The sequence below is a fragment of the Nyctereutes procyonoides genome, unplaced genomic scaffold (genome assembly GCF_905146905.1).
Source record: "Nyctereutes procyonoides isolate TBG_1078 unplaced genomic scaffold, NYPRO_anot_genome, whole genome shotgun sequence".
Classification (NCBI taxonomy): domain Eukaryota; kingdom Metazoa; phylum Chordata; class Mammalia; order Carnivora; family Canidae; genus Nyctereutes; species Nyctereutes procyonoides.
In genome coordinates this window covers 30,940,475-30,954,842 of record NW_026575048.1, presented here as the reverse complement: position 1 = coordinate 30,954,842, position 14,368 = coordinate 30,940,475, and the positions used below count along the sequence as shown (strand labels likewise).

The 14,368-nt window shown below is 32.8% G+C and overlaps 1 protein-coding gene across 3 annotated transcripts in view; it reads left to right on the top strand.

Annotated features, from left to right (window-relative positions):
* The window catches only part of SOS1 (SOS Ras/Rac guanine nucleotide exchange factor 1), a 139,853-nt gene that overhangs the window by 75,222 nt on the left and 50,263 nt on the right, over window positions 1-14,368 (top strand). For all 3 annotated transcript variants that reach the window (XM_055327155.1, XM_055327154.1, XM_055327156.1), the window contains exons 5-8: window positions 816-1,025; window positions 4,658-4,801; window positions 10,849-10,959; window positions 11,034-11,132. In XM_055327155.1, the coding sequence (XP_055183130.1) occupies window positions 816-1,025; window positions 4,658-4,801; window positions 10,849-10,959; window positions 11,034-11,132 (564 nt within the window). The remainder of the gene's footprint in view (window positions 1-815; window positions 1,026-4,657; window positions 4,802-10,848; window positions 10,960-11,033; window positions 11,133-14,368) is intronic.

The window sequence follows — 14,368 nt, the reverse complement described above, 5'->3', positions numbered from 1 at the left end:
CCACCGTCCTGGGATTGAACCCCATGTCTTGCTCCCTGTTCAGCAGGAAGCCTCCTTCTCTTTCTGCCCCTCACCCTGCTCATGCTGGGATCAAACCCCATGTCTTGCTCCCTGCTCAGCAGAAAGCCTTCTTCTGTTTCTGCACTCACCCTGCTCATGCTCGCTCTCTCATTAATTAATTAATTAATTAATTAATTAATTAATTCTTTTAAAAAACACAAAACAAGTCTCCAGAGTTGGTGAAGGAGAAAACTTACATTTGTGAAACAAGCAGAAAATAATCCAAGATAAAATTTTACTTCACTTTGTTGTAGGGATAATCACACAGAAATTTACAGAAATGGAGAGATGAGGTTTAGCAAGAATAATAATAGTAGACTTCTTTGAAGAAACAGGACTAGTTTTGATCAGTTTCCAACAAATGTAGTTAAGGAGGCCAAATAGCAGACGGTGAATTATCAGATACAGAGTGATGAGCCCTGGAATGAGGTAGTGATGGCAAGGGTATAAAACAGAAGAAACTAAGTAAGAGAGAAATCCAATACAGGATTTGAGAACAAATTTGAAGTAATAGGTTAACAAAAGAGACAGACAATACTAGTATTAGTAGAGAACTTAGAGAAAGCAGTTTGTGATATTAGATGGGGAATTCTGTTTTAGAGAGATACGGAGGTGACAGAGGCAGTATAGCCAAGAAGAGATAATTGTGTACCTGCTTTTTATCACTTAAGAACTATATTCAAAGAGCAACTTAGGGTACTTAAATTTGACTATAGATTCATATTTTATTGTATTTGTTTTATATTTCTGTTTAGGTATTAATGGACATGTTTCATCAAGATGTAGAAGATATAAATATACTATCTTTAACTGATGAAGAGCCTTCCACCTCAGGAGAGCAAACTTATTATGATTTGGTAAAAGCATTTATGGCAGAAATTCGACAGTACATAAGGGAACTAAATTTAATTATAAAAGTTTTTAGAGAGCCCTTTGTCTCCAATTCAAAATTGTTTTCAGCTAATGTAAGTATTGTTGTGTACACATACATCATTGCATGTGTTGATAATTTTACATGACAACTCAGATTTGAAGTTGTATAGTTCATGATTGCTAATTTGTCATATTTTTAAGTTGTGGGATTTAATTCATAGTGACTATGATCTCATAGTTGCTACAATAGTTTGAATAAATTCAACACCAAAAATTAAAAGACAAAATCTAAACTCTAGATAGAACTCTAAGTGCAAATGAACTTACAGAATCTTCTTTGTACCCCAAGGAATAAAGCTTCTTGTTAAGGTGGAAGATGTTTTTTGTTTAATTTGACTCATTTATTTGAGTCATTCAACTAACACTTCATCAGTGCTGCCTATATATGTTGTTAGGCATCATATAGTACTTTACAGTAGGGATTCAAAGATGAATAAAAACAGTTCCTTCCCTCAAATTGAGTCTAGTCAAGATTGAAATGTAAACTTAATATTAAATTGCAGTATAGTGTGGTAATTTCCACGATAGAAGTATGACAACAATATTTTGAGGAACAAAAGGAGAGAGCTTGTGACATTGAAAATTAGAGAGGGATCACTGATCTTACAATAGTAATCAAACCAGCCTACTCAATGCTGGGGAAATGCTGAATGGTAAAAACAATTGAAATTGCCAAAGAGAGTTACATTCTAGTAATTCTTAGAGGTCTACCCAGGGATGACTAACAGAAAAGTAGTGCTCACTATAGAAGCAGCAACTGGGGCTTGAGTTATGGCACTGATCATTAAAAGAGGATTCATTTATGAGTTGCACAAATCTTTATATAGAGTTTTAAAAAAACACTGAATTGTTCACTTTAAATAGATGAAATGCATTCTATGTGAATTTTACCTTAATAAAGTTGTTTTTAAAAATAAAAGAATGAAGGGGCACCTGGCTGGCTCGGTCAGTGGACAGTGCGACTCTTGATCTCGGGGTTGTGAGTCCAAGCCCCACACTGGGTATAGACATTACTTAAAAAAAAGGAGTAAAGAATAGGCAAAGATTTCTTAAGACACAAAAATTAATTAACGAATTAGACTTCATTAAAATGAAAAACTTTTGCTCTTCTAAAGACATTGTCACAAAATAAGCCACAGATTGGTAGAAACTATTTGCAATACATATATCTAACAGGACTTGAATCCAGATTCTATAAAGAGCTTTTACAATTCAGTAATTGGAATAACAGCCTGATAATTTTAAGTGGGCAAAAATTCACACACTTTGTGAAAGAAGTTATACCAATGTCTGAAAAGCACATTGAAGGCAATGCTCAACATCGGTAGCCAGAAGGGAAATGCAAAGGCCACATAAAGACCACAGTGAGATACTACTACAAACTCATTAGATAGAAAGGCTGTGATTAAAAAGACTGACAATACCAAATGCTGAAAAGAATGTGGAGCAACTACTTATGGGAATGTAAAATTCCCTCATTGCTTGTGAGAATATGATCTAGTACAAATAGTCAGGAAAAGAATTTGGCTGTTTTGTGTAACATAAACATAAACTAGCCATACTACCTGCAATTCCACTCCTAGGTTTTTACCCAGAAGAAATGAAAACATGTCCACACAAAACTTGTTTGTGAGTGTTCATAACAGCTTTATTTGTAATGGCCCCAAACTGGAAACAACCCAAATATCCACCAACAGGTAAATGGATATACAAATTGTGGTATGTCCATGCAATGGAATACTATTCAAAATTAAAATGAAGTAGTTATAAAAGCAACAATATGGATGTATCTCAAAAACATTAGCCAAGAAACTAGACAAATAAGAGCAAATAACATCTTGACCTAAATTGTTATATTTTGAGATGTTTTCATATGAGAAAGTACCAAAAATGTGCACAATATGAAGGTAATTTACAGCAAGAAACAAATACATAGCTTATTTTATTTCTTGCCTTTATGTAAGCAGATGAGCAGAAGGCTATTCATTACTTTGGTTGATGTGTCATATGTATTTTGGCTAAAAATTATAGGAAGTTGTTCCTCTGAGGGAGTCTTTTAGGGGGTGAAGGCAGGGGAATAGCAGTATTGGCTCAGATTCAAACTGGCATCACCATAAACCCTGAATACCAGGGTGGAATGGAGTCAGCCTTTTATAGTTGAAATACAATTTTTTATTCACCATTGTATGCACAAATCCTTGAAAATAAAATTTGTTTCCCTAAAAAAAAAAAAAAAGGATTTCATTTGTTTAATATTCTAGAATTCTAATCTGTCTAATCTTTGACAAAGCAAATCACTGGTTTCCTGGGGGCAGTAGTGGTGATTAATGGGGATAGGGCAGAAGAAAACTTCTTAAGGTAATAAAACTGTTTTATATCTTGACTATGGTAATAGTTACAAGAGTGAATAACTACATAAAATCTCATCCAAAAGTACATCAAAATATATATATTATTGGATATGAATCATGCCTGAGTTGATTTGATGAAAAAAATACAGTCACTACTAAAAATAATCAAATCAAAAAAATAGTAACTGAATAATTGTAAGTGAATATTTGTTTTTCAATTGCCTAGACATTTTTCTAAAAGTTAAAGTTTTCTAAAAGTTAAAATATAAGACTGATGGATTTTAATGTAAAAGTACAAAATTGATATGGTTTCAGATTCCACATTGTAACTAACCTTTAAGAAACTACCATTTAGGGGTACCTGGGTGGCTCAGTTGGTTAAGTGTCTGGTTTCGACTCAGGTCATGATCCCAGGGTTCTGGGATTGAGTGGGTTCCCTGCTCAGCAGGGAGTCTGCTGCTTCCTTTCCCTCTGCCACTCCCCCTGCTTGTGCTCTCTCTCTAATGGATAAATAAAATCTTTTAAAAAAAGAAACTACCATTTGTTGAGTTTTGGTATAATATCATAAAAGGCTATTCACTCCATTATATATGAAATGTCCAGAATGGGCAAATCCATAGAGATGGAAAGTAGATTAATGGTTGCCAGCCCCTGGCAGAAGACAAGAATGGAGAATGCTGCTAATGAATGTAGACCTTCTCTGGGGTGAGGAAGATACACTGGAATTTGATAGTGGCAATAACTGAACAGCTCTGAATATGTGAAAACCATTGAATAGTGTGCTTTAAAAGGGTGAATTTTATGGTGTGTGACATATCTCAATAAAGAAACAGTACTGAAAAAGAGATCTACAGTTATTTGAATAATTATTAAAATATTCCTCCCTTTTTCAAGTATCTGTGTAAAACTAGATTTTCTTTGTATGCTTTAATCAAAAACAACATATCACAACAGATTAAATGCAGAAATATATGTGAAAATCCAGCTGTCTTCTATTAAGCTAGACGGTTGAGATTTGCAAAAATGTAAAAACAATGCCATTTGCTTCATTCACTCAACTGTTTTTAAAAAATGGTTTTCATAAAAGTACTATATATAATTTTGAGAACCCCAACCTAAAGAAATGTATTTGCAAATTATACACCTTTGCAAAAAGGAATTCTTGAATTGTCCTTTACTTGGATTTATAAATTGTTAAAATTTCTCACTGTACTTGCCATGTTAAATTTCATGATTATAAAATGACTTATTGGCTCAAAATTTGTTTTTTATTCTATAGCCCAATTGACTTAATGTGTTTTTCCTCCCAACAGGATGTAGAAAATATATTTAGTCGTATAGTAGATATACATGAACTTAGTGTAAAGTTACTGGGCCATATAGAAGATACTGTGGAAATGACTGATGAAGGGAGCCCCCATCCCTTAGTAGGAAGCTGCTTTGAAGACTTAGCAGAGGTAAGTACTTTAATTATACACCAAAAAAAATTCTGCGTAAAAGCTGTACATTTGCATTAAAATTGGAATCTTAATTCTTATTTCCAGCTAAAATCCTGGATATTGACTGCTGACTACTTAGCCGTATTGTCTGTTCCTTGTAGGCTCATTGTCAACATTTGTCTCTTTATCTTATGAAACACACAAAAAAGTAGTCTCTCATCTATTATAAAAAAGCAGATCCCACAGAGGCAAGGCATTTACACCTGACAATCCATTATCTTTTCTTCTATAACAAAGCTAAGAAAAGTCCATCAATGCCCTTTCATTGAAGAAGCCATGGAAGCTGGACCTGAGGTTAGACTACTTGTGTTCCAGTTTAAATTCTGCTACTTATTAGTTGTATGTGACTGTGGGCAATTTATCTCCAATCTCTAAATCCCCATGTCTGTATTTCTAAAATAGGCATAATAATACTAGGACTCAGGATTTTTGTGAAAATTAAAGTAACCTACCTAAAATATTTAGCTAATCACCTTCATTACTATAAGCTATGATAACCATACATTATTATTTAGAATAGGAGGAATGAAGTGAATAGGAAAATCAAGACTAGGACCTAGATGATTCAGATGTTATGGGGGTGGAAAAATAGTAACCACCTCCTTGGGTATTCAAATTCTAAAATATATGAATTAGTCCAAATGAGTTAGCATTGATAGTTATTCTGAGATCTTTAGCTCTTACTTCATTCTAAGCCTAAAATCCATAAACACAGGGTTGAGTTTGGTAAAAATAAAATAAAATAAAATAAAATAAGATTTTCAGGATATTTTGGTAAGCTTAAGTTTCGTTAGGGCCCCTCCACTCTTGCTTCAAACACATAGAAGTCATAAAGTATATTACTTTTAAAAGAAGGAATGTACATAACTAGACTCAAAAATAAGATTAGAAATAAACATTCAAGGTAATAAGCTCCGATAGTTGGATGTTCAGCTCTTAAGGACAATGAAGACTAAATGTACTCCATGAAAGTGAGCAAGACTTCTTGCTGTAAAACCCTGATCATAGGAGGATACCAGGGAAATCCTATCAACTTCCTCCCTGCAAGGTTTTATAGGAAGTCGTGGACTTGAGGTAAGAAAACAGAAAAACTACATTATAACAAAAAAACTTTAAAACTTAACAAATTATCCTACAATATCAAGCCGGTACGATGATAGAGCTTAAAACCCCAAAATCTGTTACAGAGCAGGTTTGGGGCTGGAAGAGTGATCATAAAGGGATAGGAGAGAAAAAAAGGAAACCAAAAATTAAAAACCTCCCCCTGAAAAGTCTATAGTACAGAAGAGTACTGTACTATATAGACTTAGTATAGTACAGAATATAGAATAAAGTATAGAATATAGGAAAATCAACAATTAGAAAATAAATTCATTCCAGATGAAATTAATTTTGTACAATAGACATACAAAGAGTTTATAAAAGATGTTTAGGATGCTCATGTAAATGAAGAAATACCATTTTTAAAGAAGACGTTGTGAAATAAAAATCGGAAAGAAAGTAAGAACAGGTAAGTATCAAAAGAAACAATTAGGATATTGGGAATTAAATATAATTAACTCAGTATGTAGTAAACATTTGCTAAACCTAGTTTAAGTAGAAAATTAATGAATTGGAAGAAGGAATTAACTAAAAATATGACACAGAGAAACCACAATTAGAATATGAAAGAAAAGCTAAGAGTAATAAAGGCTATATCGAAGAGCTTTAATAGCCTCTAATAGGAGTTTCAGGTAAAGAATGATGGAGAAGAAAGATATGAAGAGGTGAAAATTGAGAATTTACCAGAAATGAAGACATGAGTTCCCACCATCAAAAATGAATTCCAAATACTGGACGGGATAAATAAAAATAAGCCTACAGCTAAAAACATTATAGTGAAACTATAGAACATCAAGTGATAAAGAGAAAATCTTAAAAGCTGTTAGAGAGAAAAGAGTATTACTTGGAAAGGAACTACAACTAGAAAAACAGAAGGCTTCTCTTTAACAATAGAAACTAACAGTCATTTGAGTGATATCTTCAAGTACTAAGAGAAAATAGAATTTTCTGCCCAATTAGACTTCTCTTCAAGAGTGAGTTCAAAATTTAAAATAATAAAGCTTACAGAAGCAGATGTAAGAGATCTTCATGACCTTAGAATAAGCAAAGATTTCTTAAATAAGACACCAAAACCATGAAAGAAAAAATTGATAAACTGGACTTCATTAAAGGTAAGAACATATGTATCAGTAACCAAAATTAAGAGAATGAAAAGGCAAGCTAGGGTAGGGAGACAATATTTGTAATATCTATAGCCAATGAAGGACTCATGGTGAACTATATGAGGACACTCAAAATACTATATAATTCCATTTGTAGGAAGTTCAAAAACATGTAAACATGGCAATTCTAAGATTTGTGTAGTATTAGAAGTATTAGGCAAGTTCAGTATTATTGCTACATAAAATAAAAATTGATAGTATTACTATGCTCAGTTACTACCCATTGAATACACATGACATTAAAGGAAAAAGACTCCAATCTAGAAACAAAACTATAAGACATTCAGAAATGTGTCAAATAAACATTCAAGACCAATTAAGAAAATCATAAAATAATTAGATTCATAAAGAAGATCTCAGTAAGTGGGAATACGTACTATGTTCATGTATGGAAATACTCAATAGTATAATGATACCAGTTGTCTCCTAAATAATTTCTAAATCTAGTGCATAGCAAACTAATCCTAAAATTTGGAAGAATGAATGTAGAAGAATGAAGGGACAAAAATTAAAATTCTGAGGAAGAACAAGTTGAGAGGATTTGTCTTGTCAAATTTTAAAATTTATTATGTAGGCACAGTAAATATAAAGTAGTGGTGTAGCTATAAACAGTGTGACAGAATAGAGTACCCTGAAAAAAATACACATACGTGGTATGTGACTGAGATTACATTATTAATCAATAGAGAAAGAACAAACGAATTAAAAAATAGTGCTGGGTTAAAAAATACACTGGTTATCCATGTGGAAAGAAAAAAATTCCTTAGCTCACTTCATACCCAAGTTCTCAACAGATTAAAAATCTAAAAATGGAAAGCATACTTTAGAAGTTTAGAAGAGAATATAGGAAAATATGTTTTTGACTTTGAGATAGAAAGGGATTCTTAACAGAGAGTGCATACCATAAAAGATTAAAATTTTAAAACTTTTGTTCACAAAAAGACACTATAAAGTTATGAGAAACCTGAAAGAATGAAATTGAACTTTTTGCCTCACACATTTACAAACATAAACTGGATCTAATGTAAGAACTAGAATGATAAAACTCTTAGAAGAAAGCAAGGCTAAATCTTCACAACCTTGGCATTGGCAAAGGATTCCTAGATGTGACACATCCAAAGCATGAGCTACAAAACAAAGAGACATAATTTAGACTTGGGGGCTAACAGGAAGGAGGGAGGTGTGATTCTAAAAAGAGAAACAAGAGAGGGGGGCCTGGCTGGCTCAGTCAGTTAAGCGTGGGTTGATCCTGGGTTGTGAGTTCAAGCCCCAATGGTGTAGAGATTACTTAAAAAAAAAAAAATAAGACCCTGAAAAAAAATTTTTTTAAAAAGGTCAATAAGAGAGATGCCTGTGGATAGAAATGTTTCATAATTTACTACATTGGGGTCAATGGCCAGATTGTGATAATTGTACTATATTGTACTATTGGAAAACGTTACCAGGATGGGAAACTGAGTAGTGTGCACACAAAATCATTCTATGTTATTTTTTGTAACTGCATGTGATTCTAAATTATCTCAAAAAAACATATCTATACTATAGAATGTTACAGAGTTTAGAATAAATAAATGGAAGAAACCACATTAATCCAAATGGATAAATCTTGGACACAACTTTGAATGTAAAGTACAAATTGGGGAAGAATGAATACATTATGATATTTATATAAAGTTTGGAAACATTGCCTTATTTCTTGATACATATGTAATTATAAAAACACATGTGGGAATGATAAAATTCAAATTCAGGGCAGTGATTTCTTTGGGGATCAGTAGGGGAGGAGATAAACTTGTGAAAAGGAGCTCAGGAGGATCAATTACCACAATACTGTCTTATTTCTTTTTTAAAAATTGAAACAAATATAAGATGTTCAACTTTTTTGAGCTAAATGATGAATATAGTTATGTTAGGTTGTTCTCTGTACATTTCAGTGTTTAGAATATTCTACATTTTTAATCATTAATACACAATGACATTGATAATTAAATTAAAAAAATAAAAGTATTAACTTTTAACTAGTAAACTAATCATTAAATGATCTATTAACTAGTACAAGGATTCCTAGAAGTGCTTGCAATTCTAAAAATTGACCATCTAGAATTAAACTGATGAGCAGTTCGGTTCCTAGTTATGTGTTGGTTTTTTCTTTCTTGAAATTAGCTATTTTAGAATGATGATACTGGGTACAGTATACTCAGTACTTACTATGTGCATGACAGTAAGCATTTGTAAGCATTTTGCATATATCTCATTTAATTTCTAAAACAATCCCTTGAAAGTAGATATTATCCACTTTCCAGTGAAGAACCTGGCTTAGTTTATCAGAGCTCCCACAGCTAATAAGTAGTACAATCAGAATTGGAATCTGGATCTCTGAGACTAAAATTATGCTTTTAAGCCACTTCAGTGTATATAGCCTTTACTTTATATATAGCTGTCATACAAATTCTGTAGTAAATTAGAGTTTATCGAAAGAGAGCGAAGGTAAATATTATCTGCTAAGCAAGAGGATTTCTAGAGTTCAAGAGACCCAAGATAAAAGTTTCAAGTCACATTTTTATTCCTCTCTCCCATCTATCTACTCTGTTCACACCTGACTCCTTTCTGTTATTTTTGTTGAGACTTTACTATTCATTTTTGTAAAATCTACAATGGACTGCAATTTCCAGTGTTATATTATCATAGAGATTTACAGTTGGGAAAGTGGTTGAAGGAGTTGAAATTGGGAAATTAATAAGGAGCCAGTTCAAGGAATTCAAGATGACTTAGAACTTTATGTGCCATAGTGTATTTCACAAAGAGTAGAGCTCGGGTCTTTTGATTTCCGATCTTGTATTGTTATTATTCAATTTTTTGTTTAAAAAAAATCTGAAAAACATTAAGGGTAATGAATATAAATATCATTTGTGCTGTCAGCCCCTCTTCCTTCTGTACTCCACTAGATGTCCTCTTCCTCTTTCTTGAATTCCCCATCCTAGAAATGAGCTCTTGTTAGAATCTACAGCACAGTTCTCCTAAGGTTTTTGGTTTTGTTTTGTTTTGTTTTAAACCAGGAATAAGGCATAGGATGGCTCCTGCTAAAATCAAGACACTGATTCTCTTTCCCTCAGGAATCATGAAAACCAATAGATTGTACTCTTTTAGACCTAACCATTAAATTTTTTTTGTTTATTAATGGTTGATTGATTATAGTAAAATTTTCAGCAATTTGGATTAAACTCATGTTTGTGAAAACTGTAACAATGAATTTTAGATGATACAAACTGTTTACCTCTGGCTTAAAGAATGTGAAAGTAAAAGTCTACCACTAAGAAACAGCCATGAGAAAATAAATGTTAGGCACCCGTATTCTAAGGGTTTATATTTTACTTCATTGTTGATATCTGTATTCGTTGTTGTTGAAGCTTAACTATGTTTTCCAGAACCATAAGTCTTGCCATTCTTATGACCACTTTTGTTGATAATGCTCTACTAGAATCCTTGTCATAACATATAAGGATGCCATTATTCATCAGAAAGAACTGATTTACTTACTCTCTTACTGGAGAATATTAAACTTATCCTATTAAAATTATAATTAATAGCCATGTAATTTTGTTTGGAGGCTTTAAAAGAAGTATATAATTGTGCTAGCTTAGCTGTACTCATAATTTAATCTTTCTGTATTTCTGGTGGTAGGTTATTTATGTTTTAACTTAGAGAAAGATTATTTATCTTTTACATTCTTTATTTTCTAAGGAACTGGCATTTGATCCATATGAATCATATGCTCGAGATATTTTACGGCCTGGTTTTCATGATCGTTTCCTTAGTCAGTTATCAAAGCCTGGAGCAGCACTCTATTTACAGGTATAGTAATTTAAATAAAGATATATGATATCTGAAAAGTAAACTTAAAAAAAATTAATTACTTTGTTTTTTAGTCAATAGGCGAAGGTTTCAAAGAAGCTGTTCAGTATGTTTTACCCAGGCTACTTCTAGCCCCTGTTTACCACTGTCTACATTACTTTGAACTTTTGAAGGTAAGAAGACTCTTACTGCTATTTATAAAACATGCAGATGTGATGCAGTTTTTTTCCTACCAATTTATTTGTGAATGATTATGTGAGCACCCATGAACATTAGTCTATATCTAATTGCTTTTTCTAGTTAAGAATAAAATGTAAACGAATTTGCAAAAAATTCTATATTTTCTCTAGTTTTAATAGTGAATTTTAAAGCAATCATCAGATATTTTTATCTTGTGCCCTTTTTGCTTACATGGCATAAAAAATATTTTTTTCAAACTGTTTAACATTACTTTAGAGTGAACTATGTATAATCCCAGTAAAAATTTCTTATTTGATCACACAGTTCAAAATACTCGATTTAGGAAGCACTGATAAAAGGATTTTTATTTTCCCCCCTTTTCCTTTACACACTGAAATTAGCTAAGGAAAAAGGGACTTAGTCTGTATAAGGGTCATTCATTGATGTAGCTCAAAGTGATTTACTTTTAAACAACTTATGTATATGGGATGCCTGGGTGGCTCAGTAGTTGAGCACATCTACTTTCAGCTCGTGATCCTAGAGTACTGGGATCAAGTCCCACTTTGGCTCCCTGCATGGAGCCTGCTTCTCCCTTTGCCTATGTCTCTGCCTCTTTCTTTCTGGGTTTCTCATGAATAAATAAATAAAATCTTTAAAAAAAAACTTATGTATGTATCTAATGACATACATCTCCTTTGGATTGTGGATAATATATCCTAAAAATCATTTTTTTTCAAAAGCTTAAAATAAAGGATGCAATATTAAAGATAATCTGTTTACCCTTAATGAACTAGCCCCATAGAGACAAAATAAGATATGGGTTAATACTAGTATTATTTCTTTAGCTTTTAAAGGAATGTGTGCTTCATTAAGGAAAAATTCTATTTAATATCATGATTTTGTTATGGAGAATTTATTAGTAGAAATTTTGTTTACAATTTGCAGGAGTACATACTAAATTGGGCTATCAATGTATCAGTGAATGAAGTCCCAGGCTTTTTACATTATAGTAATTTGGAGCCTAGATTTCTCAAGTAGGAATGTTTGAACTGGAGAAGGACCAAGGGAGTTAAAGGATTTAATCACCAAGCAGAATTATAGAGCTCTTAGCTCTCTATTGTAGACTGAAAACAGCATACCATTTAAGGTCTTTGGTATAGACCAAAAACCAATATACTATGGTATAGAATGATTATTTTAAGAGGATGATCAAGAAGGAAGCATTTGTTATACAAAACCATTCTTTACAAATAATTCACTATGACAAACCGTAGTCCTCATGGGATATTTGCAAACAAGTTTATTATATAGAATCCTTGTTCATAATAGTTTGTATGATGATGGGATTTTAACCTGAGACTGTAATGAAATTCTGAAACATTAAAGGCCAGATAAAACCTGGAAACAGTTACTAATTTATAAATAATAATAATAGGAAGCTTTGACGAAGATTCAAAAGGCTGTAAAACCTAATCATCTTAATAAAGTAAGAAATTATTTACTCCCCCCAAGTACAGGCGATTAAGATTTTTTAATTTGTAAGTTGTGGTAATAGAATTTTTATTAGAAAACATCATTCAGCAGTTTAAAAGATTTCTATTGGTTTAAGCACCCTTGTTTGTATTACTACCTAAAGTTCCATTGCAAAATTAGTAGTATATTGAGTGGAAACCTTCTAATTAATCTCACAGACTGTGATCCCTCTTTTTTATTCTGCATTCCCTCTGTACTAATGTATTATTTATACTTATTTTTCAATTTCTAGTTGTTGGTATGTTGCTTAATTAAATATTTTCACTGAGCAGTATTTTCAAAGAATATTCTTTGAGATGCTAGTCCCATGGGATACTTTATTTTTTTTTCACTATTTTATTTTATTTTTAATTTTTTTTATTTATTTATGATAGTCACAGAGAGAGAGAGAGAGAGGCAGAGGCATAGGCAGAGGGAGAAGCAGGCTCCATGCACCGGGAGCCCGACGTGGGATTCGATCCTGGGTCTCCAGGATCGCGTCCTGAGCCAAAGGCAGGCGCCAAACCGCTGCGCCACCCAGGGATCCCCCCATGGGATACTTTAAATAAAAAGTTGGTGGGTGTGTATAGTGGTCAAATATGTTGGAGGAGCATTACATCCTTAATTATATACTCCTAGAAATTTTCAGTGTACACTAGAATATTAAAGACTTTGGGGCCGCCTGGGTGGCTCAGCGGTTTAGCACCACCTTCAGCCCAGGGCGTGATCCTGCAGATCCAGGATCGAGTCCCATGTCAGGCTCCCTGCATGGAGCCTGCTTCTCCTTCTGCCTGTGTCTCTGCCTCTCTCTGTGTGTGTGTCTCATGAATAAATAAAATATTTTTTAAAAAAATAAAGACTTTGTTAAGTTGTATAATAAAGCAATCCAATTGTTTTCTTAGGGTTTCCCAAATTAATTAGACCATAAAACCCTTTTATATTTTCTTTATTTTTGTTGAAGTATAATTAACATACAGTGTTATATTATTTTCAGATGTATAATACAAGGATTCAGTGATTCTATATATTACTTAGTACTTATCAAGATAAGTGTACCCTTAATCCCCTTTTAACTACTTCAGGGGATCCTCACCTGCCTCCCCTCTGGCAACCATCAATTTCTTCTTTGTATTTAGGAGTCTGTTTTTTTGTCCTCTTTTTCTCTTTGTTGTTCGTTAGTTTTGTTTCTTAAATTCCACGTTTGAGTGAAATCAGATGGTATTTGTCTTTCTCTCACTGACTTATTTCATTTAGCATTACCCTGTAGGTCCATCCATATTGTTACAAATGGCAAAAATCTCATTCTTTTTATGACTGAGTAATACTCTGTCGTAGATATACACCACATCTTTATTCATCTATCCTTGGACACTTGGGCTGCTTCCATAATTTAGCTATTGTAAGTAATGCTGCAGTAAAGATAATTGTACAGTATATCTTTTCAGATTAGTGTTTTTGTATTCCTTGGGTAGATACCCAGTAGCAGAATTACTGGATTATATTTTTAATTTTTTAAGGAATCTCCATACTGTTTTCCATAGGGGCTATACCAATGTACATTGCCACCAACAGTGCATGTGGGTTCCTTTTTCTCTACATCCTTACCAACACTTGTTATTTTGTGTATTTTTTTATTTTAGCCATTTTGATAAGTGAAAGGTGATATCTCATTGTAGTTTTGATTTGCATTTCCTTGATGATCAGTGATGTTGAGCAT